The sequence below is a fragment of the Sebastes fasciatus genome, chromosome 17 (genome assembly GCF_043250625.1).
Source record: "Sebastes fasciatus isolate fSebFas1 chromosome 17, fSebFas1.pri, whole genome shotgun sequence".
Classification (NCBI taxonomy): Eukaryota; Metazoa; Chordata; class Actinopteri; order Perciformes; family Sebastidae; genus Sebastes; species Sebastes fasciatus.
The window spans coordinates 25,336,955-25,352,242 of NC_133811.1; the positions used below are offsets into that span (position 1 = coordinate 25,336,955).

Consider the following 15,288-nt stretch of genomic DNA (forward strand, 5'->3'; position numbering starts at 1 on the left):
TAGGTTTTCTAACAAAATAGCTCTTTATTAAAGACATTTCACAATTGACATGTAAGAAACTGTGTCTTTTCAGAGCACAGCTGTCTAAACATTTGCATTATTTTACACTAAAATATGTTCATAACTTTAAGTGCCCTCTTTTTCAATGCAAGCTCATTTGCAAAGTGCACAAAGTCTGGGGCAAGTCTGGGTTAACACATTATTTATGTCAAATTGGTACAAGCAATAAACACGCATGGTTGGCTTCAGTAACAGCCCTCCTTTACTACTTCAAAATACTCCGTTAAAGAGCGGATTGTCCGTTGGCAGCAGTTTTCACTTCACTCCCACTGACTTCTTCAGGTTCCTCATACACGTAAGAGCTCCTTTATCATTTCTCATCACGTCTCTAATCTCCCCTTTGCAGACCAGGCACTGGTCTGCCATGGCGCACAGAGCCTCCTCTAGCGCCGCCTGTGTGTGCTGGTCAGGTAGCGCGCTGCACTGACTCAGCATGGCGAGCGTGTGTTTGAGCCAACCTTCTTCTCTGACCAGGGCGGCGATCCAGGGCTGAGCGCGGACGCAGCCTCCCAGAGCCTGAAGACACAACCTCCAGAGCTCCGCGGCCTCGTCCCAGCTCTCCTCCCAGCCGAGGCTCACCTTCACCGGGCCGGGGCTCGAGCCGGAGTCCAGGGCGCTGCGGAGGAACCGGAGAGCCGTGGAGAAGAGCCGCCTCTGGCCGGCTTCAACGGAGTCTGGAAAATAAAAAAAAGGTATGCATCGTTAGTAGTCATATATTTGTGAACTAAAGTTGCCAATAACATTTTGTGTCTATATTTAAATTTAAAATGTGATAAAAAAAAGTCGATCATTTTGGCACTACATGCGACCCATTTCACAAAACAGAGAGTCAACAGATTGATTGATTAATGCAGATTTAAAGAGAGAGACTCTGTCAATATTAGCTGAGGTTTTAAGAGTAACTTTAATGTTTACAGAGGCTTTCCTGTCCAACCTGGAGCCCACATGATCTGCATTCCCACATGTCTTTTTCAAAGCAGTTATAGAAGGAAATGCACAAGGGTAAATAATAACATTAGTAATGGCTGCATTGCACTTAGTTTTGCCATTTCCACAGCCCTGCTATAGGACATTGTGACAAGGAAAAACACAGGTGTAAATAATCAAATTACAAATGGCTGAATTCCATTGAGCTGCTTCAGTTTCTGTGAGCTCACTGACTCACTGTCACAGGACTTCCTGGCCATTGTTAATGTTACTTTTGTGATTTTTCCTGCTATGACACATCAAAAGCCTGATGTTAAAAAGGCTTCTTTACAAGCACTGGGACTAGAAACTGTGTCGACAACTTTGAATAAAAACATAAGCACTAAATTGTAGGACAGGAAACATGATGCAAACTGCATAGTGTATTATCACTGGACAACACAACAGGAAAACAAATTGGTACCAAGTGTGTGATTTAACCAAAACTAAATTTGAAAAATGTTCACCTGAAGGAGGTGATTTGAGTCTGCCGATCATCAGTCCCAACGTGCAGTAATTCGCTGCTAGGACCAGCAGGCGGGGTTTATGAACCAAAACAGGAAGTGCTTCACTCAAAAGGACCTCCAGCGTTCGGAAACACGGGTCCTTCCTGGACAACAAAAACAAGAAAAGTTTAAGTTTACACCTTCATAAACAGTTACAGCCAATCCCCACTGAAACTGTTTTTGACGTTCGTCACTCGCGTGTCTCAAGGAACAGATCCATTTTATTAAATGTATTGATTCACACTGACCTCCCACTTTTTTTTACACTTCCAAGTCTATTTTTGTCGCATTTAGCGAAGCGTCATCTGCATCGACAGCTCTTTAAATCACACAAATTACCCGCTGTGTATGCGTTTTAAACTTATTAACCGTATCTACATTGACTGATCGAGGTCTGTCTGTGAGCTCGCCTGTTTCACTACAGGAAGATTCCACTTGTGCACTACAGTGCGCAGGGAAGTAAAATCAATCAATACATATAAACGCTGTTGATTTCCTCCAATGGAGCCGACATGAAAACTATTTTGGTTCAGTAAATGTCTGCTGTCAGTGAGCCTGGTGAAGGCAGGTTAGTGAGCCGCTGTCCACTCAGCTCTCCAGGCGGCTGAAGACGGAGTCAGTTACGCTTACGTCTTGCTTCCAGTGGGGATTCGCACTTAGCATGAACGGCGATATCTCAGCATTGATGGATAGAAATGAAACAACAGATCATTAATTAGCAGGCTTCAGATGTTGTGAACCAGCTACCTGACTCTCTCTGGCTCTGTGACGGTGAAGTTGAGGAGTGCCGAGCAGGCTGTCTCCATGCTGGGATCCCTGGCCGACGCCACACCGCTTTTCCCCTTGAGGGAAGTCCAGCACCGCGACAGGAAGTCCACCAGCAGGGCCGGGGTGTCGAGGGTGAGCAGCACCTTCCTGGGACCTTCCTCTGCTGACAGGTGGCACAGAGCTGGGAGGAGATACCTGGAGAGGAGGAGGAGAGAAAGTATAGTCAGATAACTAAGTATAATCTATATGATTGATTCCTTCTGATATGTATCGTCATCTTTACCTCAGAGCTTCTCTGCCGGTCCACGCCCCCGTCTCCTCTCTGGCGGACACCTCGGCCATCCAGTCAGAGAGACCCTGCTCTGGGCTCTCGCCCTGCAGGTGGCTCCGGGAGTAGCCGATCAGGAACGGCAACAGTCCAGTCACTTCCTCCTTCAGACAGGAAGTCTCCTCGGCCAGCCATGAGCACAGGGAGCGGAATGTCGCGAAAATAAAAGGGTCGCCATAGCGACTTGGATCCACCTACGATAACAGGAAGAGACGAGGAAGAGTCTTTTAGAAAAGTGTGTGCGAGGCCTGAGCTCTGAGGAGATTTCATGTTTGACAAAGAACCATTATTGTTATTACAGAACCTCAAAATATAAGATTAAGAATAAGATTTTCATATAAATAAGGATTTATATATAACTTTTAGCTTTCCTCTCTCCTTGACTGGTATAAGACAAAAGTATTTTAACATATACCAAGTTCATTAAGTGTTTTACACTTCTTTCAAAACCTTCCTAATCTGCCTAAATATTTCATTCCTACATTGTTTTTTCCCCTGGCAGTGCATATTTGTTATTGTCTTGAACTGTTTAGTCTATAAAACATCAGAAAACAGTGAAAAATGTCCATTACAATGTTCTTGAGTCCAAGGCCATGTCATAAAGAAATACCAGGTTTTCTCCAATCAACAGTCCAAAGGTTAAAAAAATACTGTTTACTATTGAATAAACAACATTTGAGAGTCTGTAACTAGGGGATGGTTGGCATTATTATTTAGAGAATGACTTAAAAATGAATGACATTTTAAAAAGATTATATTTCTGTCAATTGACTACTTGATTAATCTACAAGTAGGTATAAAAAGTAATATAAAAGAACAAAGAACATGCGAGTGCCATCAACAGAAGCTTCAAGGGACATATCGGGTGTTTTGACGTGGGGTTGTATGAGGCGAGTTTGGTGAATCAGAACTGACCAAAGTTACACAAACAAACTAACTAACTGATCGAGGCAGCGGTAGACCAGCAACCTCCCGTGTTCTGCGACGTTAAATCACTGTTTTTTCCCCCCCAATGGAGTCTGGTCAACAGCTTCAGTTTCCCGTCGAAAACATAGACTGTATAGCTGTCTCATGGCGAGGTAAACCAGTGGAAATATTCTAAATATAGCGTACACTTAAACTTATATTTTTAGGCGAGCATTTCTTTTTTCGTCGGCTAAAATACATTTTGCTGCCGGCCCGTCCACAGAAGTACATTGCTTTGGTTCTCCAAACTGGGGGCGTGTCGACCATCATCTACTGCAGGTAAATACACTGACTACGGATAAGTACCTCATACAACCCCACTTCAAAACACCCGAACTATCCCTTTAAACGTCATCTTCTGACCTGCTGCAGGTGGTACATCAAAGCGGAGAAGGCCTCCTCCAGCACCCCGAGGACCTGCCTGCTCTGCTGCAGACTGATTGAAGGGATGGAGCTCTGAGTGGGTTCGGCGGTCGGGGACACTGCCAGACAGCAGGCCTGCTCTATGGCGGCCTCCATGATTCGGTAACAGCCTGGGAATAACAAGGTTAATCATGTTTAATCAAATCTTACCCACGTCATGGTTTTCACAACAGATATTAACAACAGAGAGGTAGCTTTCCACTGAGGACACCAAGGTCATGTCCTCAGTGCTGTTTCGGGGCATTTTAAATAACCTGAGGAGCAGGTACATTCTACACAAACAAATTATACATAGCATACGTTTTGAACCCTGATTCAGATATTTTTAGAGTCAAAATTCTTACATTTGGCCCAGTTACGGCAAAAAAACTAATTGAAGTAAGTGATTTCGGATTTATTATTATGTGGGAAAAGAACATTTAAAAGACTCTTTTCGTGGCTAGTCAAAATTTCATGTGGGGATTACACATCAGCTTTTCTAAAATCTTGGCTACAGCCCTGCTTAAAAGAATTATTAGTAATTTCATAAATAAGGAAAATGGCAAAGGAAGCAGTTTGGAGTAGGCCTAAACGAACAAACAAACACAAAACTGTCAGATGTTGGAATTACAATCAATAAGTACACTACCTGTGAGTGTGTGCTGTAGCTCTGGGCTCGGCTCGTTACCAGGCAGTTCCTCCAAACCCATCCTGACCTCCACACAAGCTCGGTTCACCAGCAAGCAGCAGAACTTTGGCGGCCCCACCAGCTCCCACCTGTGCAAATCCAGCAGACAAGCGCTAAGGACCAGGATGGGCCCGATCTGTCTCGGCGTCAACTTAGCCTGCAACATGGGCCTCAACGCCTCCCATACGCGGGCCACGACTCCCCTCAGCTCCTCGCTCTCTGCTGACACTCCCACTGGGGGGAGAAACTGCACCAACTGGGCACACATGTCCAGCTGGGTGTGGTCTTTGGCTTGGGAGAAATCTTTGGAGAGCCTGACCAGCAGATCGAGGAGTTCTGCGCGGTGTTTACTCCACACTTTGTCCTTGGTTTTACCTGAGAGGAGGCAACCGAGCAAGGGGAGCCCCTTCTCGCGGCTGAAAGTCTGGTTTTGCTCAACTGCCTGGCACAGAGCGGGAATGGCACCCCTGCTCAACAGCTGGTCGGGACCTCTGGGTAAGGCACACACAGCTGTGAGAATCTGGTAGCAGTCAGCAGCCATGGCCTCATCCAGCTTGGAGGTTTCTTGAGATGTTGACACTCCGTTTGCTTCATCGCCGCCACCATCACCCTTTTGCTTGCTGGTCTGGCCCTCTACTGCTGATTTCGCCGCATTGGCAGGATCACTTTCTTTACGATCTGGACTCTGCTCCTCCATCTCTACGTCTTGGTTCTGTTCCTGTTTCTGCTGGTCCACGGGAACATTGGCTAAAATGCCCAACAGGAGCGGGACGGTGGTGAGGAGCTGGGGATGGCAGGCCATGTCTGGGTCTGTGCTCAGGGCAGCCAGCAGAGCCGCGCCCAGAGAAAGGAGCTCCTGTGGGGGTAAGCCGGAGTTGTCGCTCCCTCTGACAGCTGTCACCAGAAGCCGAGCCGGAAGGTTGAGGCCGACGGCCTCGAAGATGTGCTTCAGGGTGGGTTTGTCTAGCTGGCTTGCTGGGCACAAGCGAGTTATCTGAAGACAGAGAGAGGAAACAGCCTCCTGTCAGTGCTGAGGTCTGGTACTTGGTCTCTACAGTATATATAATTAATCCTAAAGTAAAACTAATGCTGCACCTCTGCTATAAATTCTACCATTGTGAAAGTTATGATGTTCAGATTTTGTTGAAACTGGTCTAGCAAGATGTTGATTCAAAATGATGGTCCTTATTTTGCAAGGTGTAATTTGAAATACTGTTGAATTATACCTGAGTAATATACGCTGATTTTATCTATATTTTGCCTATTTATATCACTAAGGGTAACTAGACTAAAGACTATGTGTTTATTATGAGGTTAATATTGGAATATTGCAGTTCATGTAAATGTAGTTGCTGGGTCTAGTTAGGGCTGCGACTAAATGATTAATCATTTAGTCTCTTAAAATCTCAGAAAATAATGGAAAAATCACATCCCAAGGTTCTGTGAAATTGCTTGTTTTGTCTGACCAACAAGTTATTCAATGTCCACTTATATAAAATAGAGAAAATCTACATTTCCTTGTATTTTGAGAAGCAAGAAACAGAGTATGTTTGGCTTTTTTTTTTTTTGCTGTCAAAGTTAACCTGATTTGTTTCCCTTAATGTGGCCCTTATACTCCGTAGTACATTTGCACTTTGGCCCTCACTGCATTAGACTTATATTCTATATACTTAGACTATAAACTGTGTTACCTTCATCACAATGATCAAATGTTTTGCGGCTCCAGACATTTTTTTTTTTTCATTGCCTAAAATGGCTCTTTTGATAGTAAAGGTTGCTGACCCCTGGTTTAACAGTATTAATAAAGCACTTAAACCTACTTTATGATATAAAAAGACATGAAAATCTGCACTTTTTTACAATATGGCCTTAAACTAATGCAAATATTTTTTCAAGATGTCATTGTATTAGTTTTATAGGCAGTATAAACAATAGTAATGCTAAGAATCAGTGAAATAGTGAGTATCCTTATTTCAGCACCGCATAGAAGAAGAGATACTCACCAGCAGCAGAGCAGCCAGAGTGTGGCTGTCATTCTGAGCCTGTCTGAGTGAATGAAGACATCTCTCCAACACCTCTCTCTGAGCATCAGTCAAACCTCCTCCTGCATCCCTCTCTGATTCTCCTCCTTCTCCATCACCCTGCTCCTCTTTCACAGGAGACAGGCTGCTCACCACAGGTATAAGGTCGGTGCAGTCAGCCATTATATGAGCTTAGTAACTGTGTAAGAGAGGAGAGAGAGGAATAAAAACAACAAAGGTGAGCAAAGTGACAGAAAATCACACTGAAAATGGGTTAATCCACACCTTTTGAGGGTCAACAACAGCAGTTTACTAATGTAATGATGTTCAGTTAGTTAGCTGAGTCATTTAACTAACGGTTGGCAACATTAAACAGTTACATTTGAGGTTATAAACGTTTATAAAGAAGATAACTTACAGCTTTATCAGCAAGGCGGCAACAAGCCTCATGAGCACTTTCCCGGAAGTAAAATGTCAACACGAAGCCGTATGAACCAATCAGAACGCTCCATGTTAAATGTTAAATATTGAAGCGACCAATCAGAAGGCGGGTAGTTGGAAGGCGGGGACGCCATTTTGGCTCATGCTGTAAGAACGTCGGAGAAGCGACGCAAAGATGTTTTTTGAGGTCAAAGAAGACATTTTAAAAAAAATCTTTTTGTTATTGTTGTTTTATAGCATTTAATACAACGTTAAATGAAAAAAAAAAGACTTATAACTCAGCAGGTTAACTGTTTCTGTTGAGTTTTGTTCGCCATTTGCCAGTTGCACGGCAGGTGGCGCAGCAACGGCCGGAAGTAGTATTCGGATTAACCGTTAACCGTCGTCCGTTTGATTTAATTAAGCATCTTATTACCGGGGTAAGTGTCTGTTTAATACATATACATACACATTTAGAGCGTGTAACTTGATTTATCACATATATTCCTTCACATAAATGTTGTTGGTTTAATTTATTGTGCTTCTATATTGCGCAAAAAATGTTCCAACGGTTGTGTCAGTTAAGTATTTTACTTTGAAAACCCCCAGCCACCGGAAGCATTATGTTATCCCTCATACTGGATTGACAGTAGTCACACATACATGTATATATTCCTTCACAGAAATATTGTTAATTTAAGCTATTGTGCTTCTTCATTCTGACTGTGCAATATCATTTTTTCCACTTGTGCAATTTTGTTAATAGTCTGCTTATTGTCATACTGTATATACTGCACCTATTTTTATACTTCCTTCTATTTAAATGGTTCATAATTTGTAACACTTTGTTTAGCTCTTTTTTTTTACTGTGTTAGCTGATGCATCTTGTTTTTTGCACTTTCCCCTTTGCTGCTGTACACTGCACATTTCCCCACTGTGGGACTAATAAAGGAATATCTGATCTTATCTTAACCTTTACTATCAAAAGAGCCATTTAGGCAAAAAAAACAAAAAAAAATCTGTCTGGAGCCGCAAAACATTTGAGCATTGTGATGAAGGTAATTCAGATTATAGTCTAAGTATATAGTATATAAGTCTAATGCAGTGAGGAGGGAAAAGAAATTGGAGATTTACAAAATAAAGTCATAACTTTACGAGAAAAATGTCGTAATATTACGAGAAAAAAGTCGTGATATTTCAAGAATAAAGTCGTAACTTTTACGAGAAAAAAGTCGTAATATTACAAGAAAAAAGTCGAAATATTACGAGAATAAAGTCGTAATATCACGAGAATAAAGTCAGAACTTTACGAGAATAAAGTCGTAATATTACGAGATTAAAGTCTAAATGTTACAAGGAAAAAGTCGCAACTTTACGAGAAAAAAGTAATAATATTACGAGAATAAAGTTGTAATGTTACAAGAAAAAAGTCATAACTTTACGAGAAAAAAGTAATAATATTACGAGAATAAAGTCAGAACTTTACGAGAAAAGAGTTGAAATATTACGAGAATAAAGTCAGAACTTTACGAGAAAAAAGTCGTAATATTACGAGGAAAAAGCCGAAATATTACGAGAAAAAGTTGAAATATTACAAGAATAAAGTCGTAACTTTACGAGAAAAAAGTAATAATATTACGTGAAAAAGTCGTAATATTACGAGAAAAAAGTCGTAATATTACGAGGAAAAAGCCGAAATATTACGAGAAAAAGTTGAAATATTACAAGAATAAAGTCGTAACTTTACGAGAAAAAAGTAATAGTATTACGAGTATAAAGTCGTAATATTACAAGAAAAAAGTTGTTATACTTTATTAAGCTCTTTTTTCACTGTTAGCTGATGCATCTTGTTTTTTGCACTATCCCCTTTGCTGCTGTACACTGCACATTTCCCCACTGCGAGACTATTAAAGGAATATCTGATCTTATCTGATCTTATCTTCTATATTGCGCAAAAATGCTCCTAAAACGGTTGGTCAGTGAAGTACTCTTACTTTGAAAACCCCAGCCACCGGAAGCGTCATGTTATCGCTCATACTGGACTGACAGTAGTCACACACACAGAGACACAGCTGTACATGCGAGAGGAATACTGACCTGATTAACTGTACAAGGGGACAACAACAATAACAACGACGACACAAGGACCTTTAACGTTTACTGTAAGTCCTGCTACACTTTCCTGTCTTTTTAAAAGGTGTCGAGGCAGCTAGTTGTCATTGAAAACCGTGTTCTTGTGCGGTGTGTTGTAGTGAAGGAGAGGATGCCATCAGCTGTTAGCCTCAAGGTGCTTTAAAACAGGAGAGATCCTGGATTATACAGGTTAAATATCCACCTTAAACATGCATGTCAGCACTGGCGAGTATAGGCTTGTAAAAACGAAACTAGATACTAGATACCAAGGTGTCATATTATTGACTGTAAGTGTGTGATAGTGCACACTGCAGACTATATCGGCCTTTATATTAAATTATCTCACAGCTAAGAGACATTTTTTTTTCTGTTTGCAGGCTGGTAAAGATACATAATGCAAGAGCCCACCATTTTGGATGAAATGTCTGAGAGATATTATCCCAGCAGTGGGTTTACTCATGCGTTTCATTTGACTGACAGACCTCCATTCATGCAGTCAATCAGTCAATCAATCATGCACTTATTTGCAGTCAATTAATCCCCACTACTACTGCAACAATCAATCATTCTTATAGTACAGGGCTCACCAACCTTTACTATCAAAAGAGCCATTTCAGGCAATAAATAAATACAAAATCTCTCTGGAGCCGAAAAACATTTGAGCATTGTGATGAAGGTAACACAGTTTATAGTCTAAGTATATAGTGTATAAGTCTAATGCAGTGAAGGCCAAAGTGCAAATGTACTATGAGTATTAGGGCCACATTGAGGGGAAACAAATTCTGAGATTTCCAGAATAAAGTCATAATATTACAAGGAAAAGTCGTAATATTATGAGAATAAAGTCATAACTTTATGAGAAAAAAAAAGTGTAATATTATGATAATAAAGTCATAACTTTACAAGATAAAAAAATCAATCATTCTTATAGAGTAATTATTTTTTTCACGATTTGGTTTTTCTTTGCATTCTATGTTTTTTATCAATTATTTGATAGAGTAAAAAAAAATAGTTAATAGATCCCAACACAGCTTTTTAATCCATTTGATTAAAAAAAATGCTAGACATCCAACTCTTTTGTCTTTTTTTTTAATTTTGTTTTTCTTTTATTTGGTTTTACTCAGACATTTACATAAACATACTGGTAGAGATACATAATGCAAGAGCCCACCATTTTTGGATGAAATGTCTGAGAGATATTATCCCAGCAGTGGGTTTACTCATGCGTCTCATTTGACTGACAGACCTCCATTCATGCAGTCAATCAATCAGTTAATTGCAGTCAATTAATCCCCCACTACTACTGCAACAATCAATCATTCTTATAGAGCGATTATTATTTTCATGATTTGGTTTTTCTTTGCAATTTTTTTTATCAATTACTTGATAGAGTAAAAAAATAGTTAATAGATCCCAACACAGCTTATTTATTTTTTTTAAACTGAAGTTTTCATCTTTGTTAAGAAAATGCTAGACATCCAACTATGGAAGTTTTTATTGGACTTTATTAATTGTAATCCACAGAAGACATTCCACAAATGTGTACCATGATCTGCAAATATTTCACTACCCACAAACATGTATTTTTGTATTTGTGTTGTGTAAAGTCACATCCACAAAAATAAAGGGCGATTTGCAAATACGCATAACTTACTCTGTAAATACGTATTTTAAGGTTTACATGTAAAGTGATATTTACGCATTTTTGCATCTATTTCTACACGTGGAATGATATTTGCGCATTTGCAAATTGCTTCATGTGGATTTATGGGCCACATGACATTTGTATTTACAGAGTAAGTTATGCGTATGTGCAAATCGCCCTTTCAGTCAAGACAGACTGTCATGGTACACATTTGTGGAATGTCTTTTGTGGGTTACAACTAATAAAGTCCAATAAAAACTTCCATATCCAACTCTTTTGTCTTTTAACAAGCAAATGTGTGGCAAATAATGAATGGCTTTTATATTTTATATTGATCCATAAATCAATTCCTTGTCTGTTCAGTTAAGTTTTTATTGGACGGCATGGGTAAATTTGACTTTCAGCATTATAAAAACAGACTCATCCATCAGTAAACAGAATGAAGTAGGTTGGAAAAGAGGGTGCATATTTGTATTATGTACCTTCATCCTAAAATAAATATAAATATATTCTTTTAAAAAGGAAGCAATGAAAACCATCGATTAGTTAAAGTGACATCCAATAGCAGTAGAAACAATAAGTGACTGCAATAACTAAAAGGAACAAGTTAAAAAGCAGTTAAGAAAAGTCATATACTGTTATTGCTATTTCTGCAAGTCAAAATAAATAGAGTGAATCAGAAAAGGCGACTAAATTGAATAAGATTATTAGGCAAAAACAACCTAAGTACAAGTGGAAACATCTATAAGAAGTTAAGAGACTACATGACATGTGTTTTATATACAGTCCAAGGTTTTACTGGCCTCATTGTGTAAGATATGCCTATACTTGTGTTGCATCCATTTAAATATTGTTTTAGGATTATAAAAGGTGTGGCTGTAAGGATGTTTCTGTAGTTGTAAACTGCAAAACGGTGAGGGGTTATTCTGATTATTTTGTTGATTTTCTTTCAAGGCCTCTGTCTGGGAGAGAAATAACACCAATTTAATTTTCCTTCCCTGTCGCAGACAGAAGAAACTGTGCGTGGGACTTGGTGTCATTACAGAGAAAGCTCCAGCAACCTGTCCAGCCTAGAAGCCAATACAGAACTAACAAGCGTGCTATTGACTGCTGCGACCGAGGGAGAGGAAGAGGAGGAAGAAACAGCCAAAAAGAGAGAGAGAGAGAGAGAGAGAGATTGTCCTCTCTGGATACAAGGGGGGTTTTGGTCACAGAGATCATTGTTTTCCAGAAGCTTCTCAAGGGAAAAGTAGCCATTGAAATGTCTAATGGCTGAGCTGTCATCAGCCCAGGTGACCAAGTGCACCTGAGCATTACTGGTGCTGCACACACTCAGTCACCAGCAGCTGGTGGGCTTTTGCTGCGCAGTACAAAAAAAAAGCAACTCTACAGTGCTGTAGGTAGAGGAGGAGAAGCGTCACATTTTTATTTATTTTTTGTCTGGATTACCTGGAGCTTCTTTTTGCTGATTTGGTGGCTTACCTGGGAGAGACAAACAAGCGCGGGCGGACTAATGACTGTTTGTGGATTTGGGATTTTACTGAGCTGTTTATTATAGCAACAGAAGGAGGAGGAGGCTGCTGGGAGCTCAAGCGTCCATGTGCAGGAATCACATATGGAGCCAGACCATACAGGTTTGTGTCAGCAGTTTCTTGTTGTGTGAGTGTGTGAGGATTTATAATCTGTGCCTGGTGATCACAACTTTGCTTTTTTTTTTTTTTAAAACAGCATCTAGTAACATATGATATAGTTGCAACAGATGTTTTCGGGTTAAACAAAAATGATCTGCTATCATGAATCTCAAACTCTGAAAAGAATATCAGCGTCTGCATGTCTTTAAACACTAACCCTAACAATATTTACAACCCAATGGATACATAGCGTCTAGCTAACATCTCCAGACTGTCTGCTCAGCAGATGTTTGTGAACGCTGCTTGATTCATTGCTATATTTCCCCATAGTAGTCTCCTTGTGGGACGTGGTGGGACGTGGTGGGACGTGGTGGTGGAAGAGGCTTGCTCTTCACGTCTTGAACACAGTGTCCCAGGACTTGTACTGTTCACTCCCCCCTTTTTTTCTTTTCTTTTTTTGCCCATTCTGCTGAAGAACTTGCATGATAATTTGCGTGGGGGAAAAAGTGCAGTATGGCTCTTTTTTATTAACTCAGACTAACTCCATGCATTCCTCATCAAATCACAAGTTCCTGAAGTGTTACTTTGCATGAAAGAATAGAGTTTACTTTTGCACCTCCAAGACGTCAGCAAGGTAATTATTCTCCAGCATGAATTTATTATCATCGCTAATGACTTGGAAATTAGAAACTTCCTCATCCCACTTCCTGAAGGGAAAGGACATTACACTTTAGGAAGTTGCCTCGGGGGGTCTGGAGGGCCTGTGACGGGGTCTTGAGTGTAATTTAAACCATTTTCTACAGTGCTGTCAGATTGGATAAAGTAACTTTATATATTGTGACTGCACTTATAGGCAAGGCAAGGCAGCTTTATTTGTATAGCACATTTCAACAACAGGGCAATTCAAAGTGCTTTACAGAAACATTCAAGAACATTGCGACAAAATGCAAAAGAACATTAAGAAATAATTAAAACGGTTATAAAAACATTAAAACATTAAAACATTAAAGATTAGAAAATAAAAACAAGCTAAAAATAAAAGCTAGGATAGAAGCTAAAATTGCATAAAACTCAAAAGAGTAAAAGTTATAGTGCAGTGTCAGATCATTATCTGGTTTAATAAAAGGCACCCGCAAACAGGAAAGTTTTAAGCTTTGTTTTAAAAGAAGTGAGAGTTGGAGCGGTCCTGCAGGTTTCTGGGAGCTTGTTCCAGATATTTGGTGCATATCCCTTTTACGTCAAGGAGTCTGATCCTTTTTTTTACCCAGAGTGACTTACAACAAGTGCCACAAAGAAGGCACAGTATGAAAGACCAGTGAGGGATGCAATCGTGTGATAAAACTGATGTGTATAGAGCGATGGCTGCGGTTGTTGCACAGGAGAGAGATAAGAGCTTAAGAGAGAGTTAGAATTATTAATTTGTTTTGCTTCCAGCAATCCTCCAAAGTGTAACGACAGATTAGATTGCATAGTTCAGATTTTTGCATAATGTGTTGTGAGATATGCCTTTGGGACTAGTCACCTGTCATAGAAGTGTATGTAAATTTATTTATCTCTGTCATTTCCTCTTAAACTTCCGTGGTGCTTGAGCTAATAGTGAAAAGGAGGGAGGTCACAGGACTGTGAGTCATGATATCATACCTTCTTAAGAGTCACTGTCAGGATATCAGCAGAAGAGTTGCATAATGAAACAGACTTGTTGTATTTCCTTCTGTGTCGTAATTACAACAGAAAGCAGTTGTCTGGATTCTTATGTAAGGTAGGAGACGGTTGTTTCCAACAGAGCACTAAACTAAATAATTCTTTATTTCCCCTTCATCCTCTGTTTTTGATGATAATAGTGTTTGTCATTTCCATATTTAGATTATTGTAAAGGGGAAATTGATTGAAGTATTCTTTGCTCTCTCTGTGGAATAGCTCCACTTGAAGCGGTTGAATTTTATTTGCATACACTTTTGTTATCAAGTTGATGTGTTTATAGGTTGTTCAAATCCTCTGGAGTGCTTCTGTAAAGAGCTGAAGCACAGTTGTCTGTAATCAAGGTAGCGAAGGAGGGAAAAACCTGAATAATTCATATCGGGGGTGAGATATGGCTGAAAAAATATCTGAATATTGTTCTGATAACTTTGTCCCACATCGCATCAGACAAAACTCTTCTCATGTGTCATACAAAGACATCAATAACTTAGTTTTTTAGTAAAACAATAACACAACATCGGCATCTCGCGATCCAATTCCACTAAAAGTCAGCATACATGTATATTGAATTATCACTCAGTCCCATATGGCCACATGTTTGTTCATCCTGAAATGAATATTAAATGATCCGCTAATTTTTTGTCTTTCTCTCTGCAGTGTAGTGTTTGAGCAACTGAGCCTGTGAAGGCCCCCCGCAGGAGGCCATGTTGGATCTCTTCCTCAGAGTGCTGGTGTTGATCCGTCTTCACCCGTCGCCTCACAGCACCTGGCTGCCGACCTAACTCCTCGCTCCCCCTCTTTCTTCCCACATCTCTTTCTTCCACCGCCTGGCCGGGAGAAAGGTAGATGTGATGGGGGGGTTTTGTTTAGAGGGTGTGCTTGAGTACTTATTGACAGGTATTCGAATAAACCATCTGTAGATTCAGTTTGATGAGAGTCTATGAGAGGGGGGTGTGAGGCAGACCAGACTGATGAAAAATAACCTTCAAATCTACATTTCTTCTTGTGCAGTCTCGGCACTGACTTTGAAGTTTTTTTTTTTACATATTTAACGTA

At 40.1% G+C, this 15,288-nt stretch overlaps 2 protein-coding genes across 4 annotated transcripts in view; one reads left to right on the forward strand and one right to left on the reverse strand.

Moving 5' to 3' along the window:
* On the reverse strand, positions 1–9,344 carry ncdn (neurochondrin). 2 transcript variants are annotated; one of them, XM_074613495.1, is made up of 8 exons: positions 9,223–9,344; positions 6,688–6,904; positions 4,646–5,678; positions 3,958–4,127; positions 2,584–2,822; positions 2,280–2,495; positions 1,494–1,636; positions 1–734 (listed from the first exon to the last, which is right to left on the reverse strand). In XM_074613495.1, the coding sequence occupies exons 2-8, from the start codon at positions 6,886–6,888 to the stop codon at positions 316–318; spliced, it is 2,421 nt and encodes an 806-aa protein (XP_074469596.1). In that variant the 5' UTR covers positions 6,889–6,904; positions 9,223–9,344; the 3' UTR covers positions 1–315. The 2 variants fall into 2 exon arrangements, with proteins under 2 accessions (XP_074469596.1, XP_074469595.1); XM_074613494.1 differs by lacking the exon at positions 9,223–9,344 and adding an exon at positions 7,124–7,235.
* The window catches only part of kiaa0319l (KIAA0319-like ortholog), a 23,034-nt gene continuing 16,897 nt past the window's right edge, over positions 9,152–15,288 (forward strand). For both annotated transcript variants that reach the window (XM_074613492.1, XM_074613493.1), the window contains exons 1-3: positions 9,152–9,287; positions 11,911–12,537; positions 14,890–15,074. The gene's annotated coding sequence lies outside the window, so the exon portion shown is untranslated. The remainder of the gene's footprint in view (positions 9,288–11,910; positions 12,538–14,889; positions 15,075–15,288) is intronic.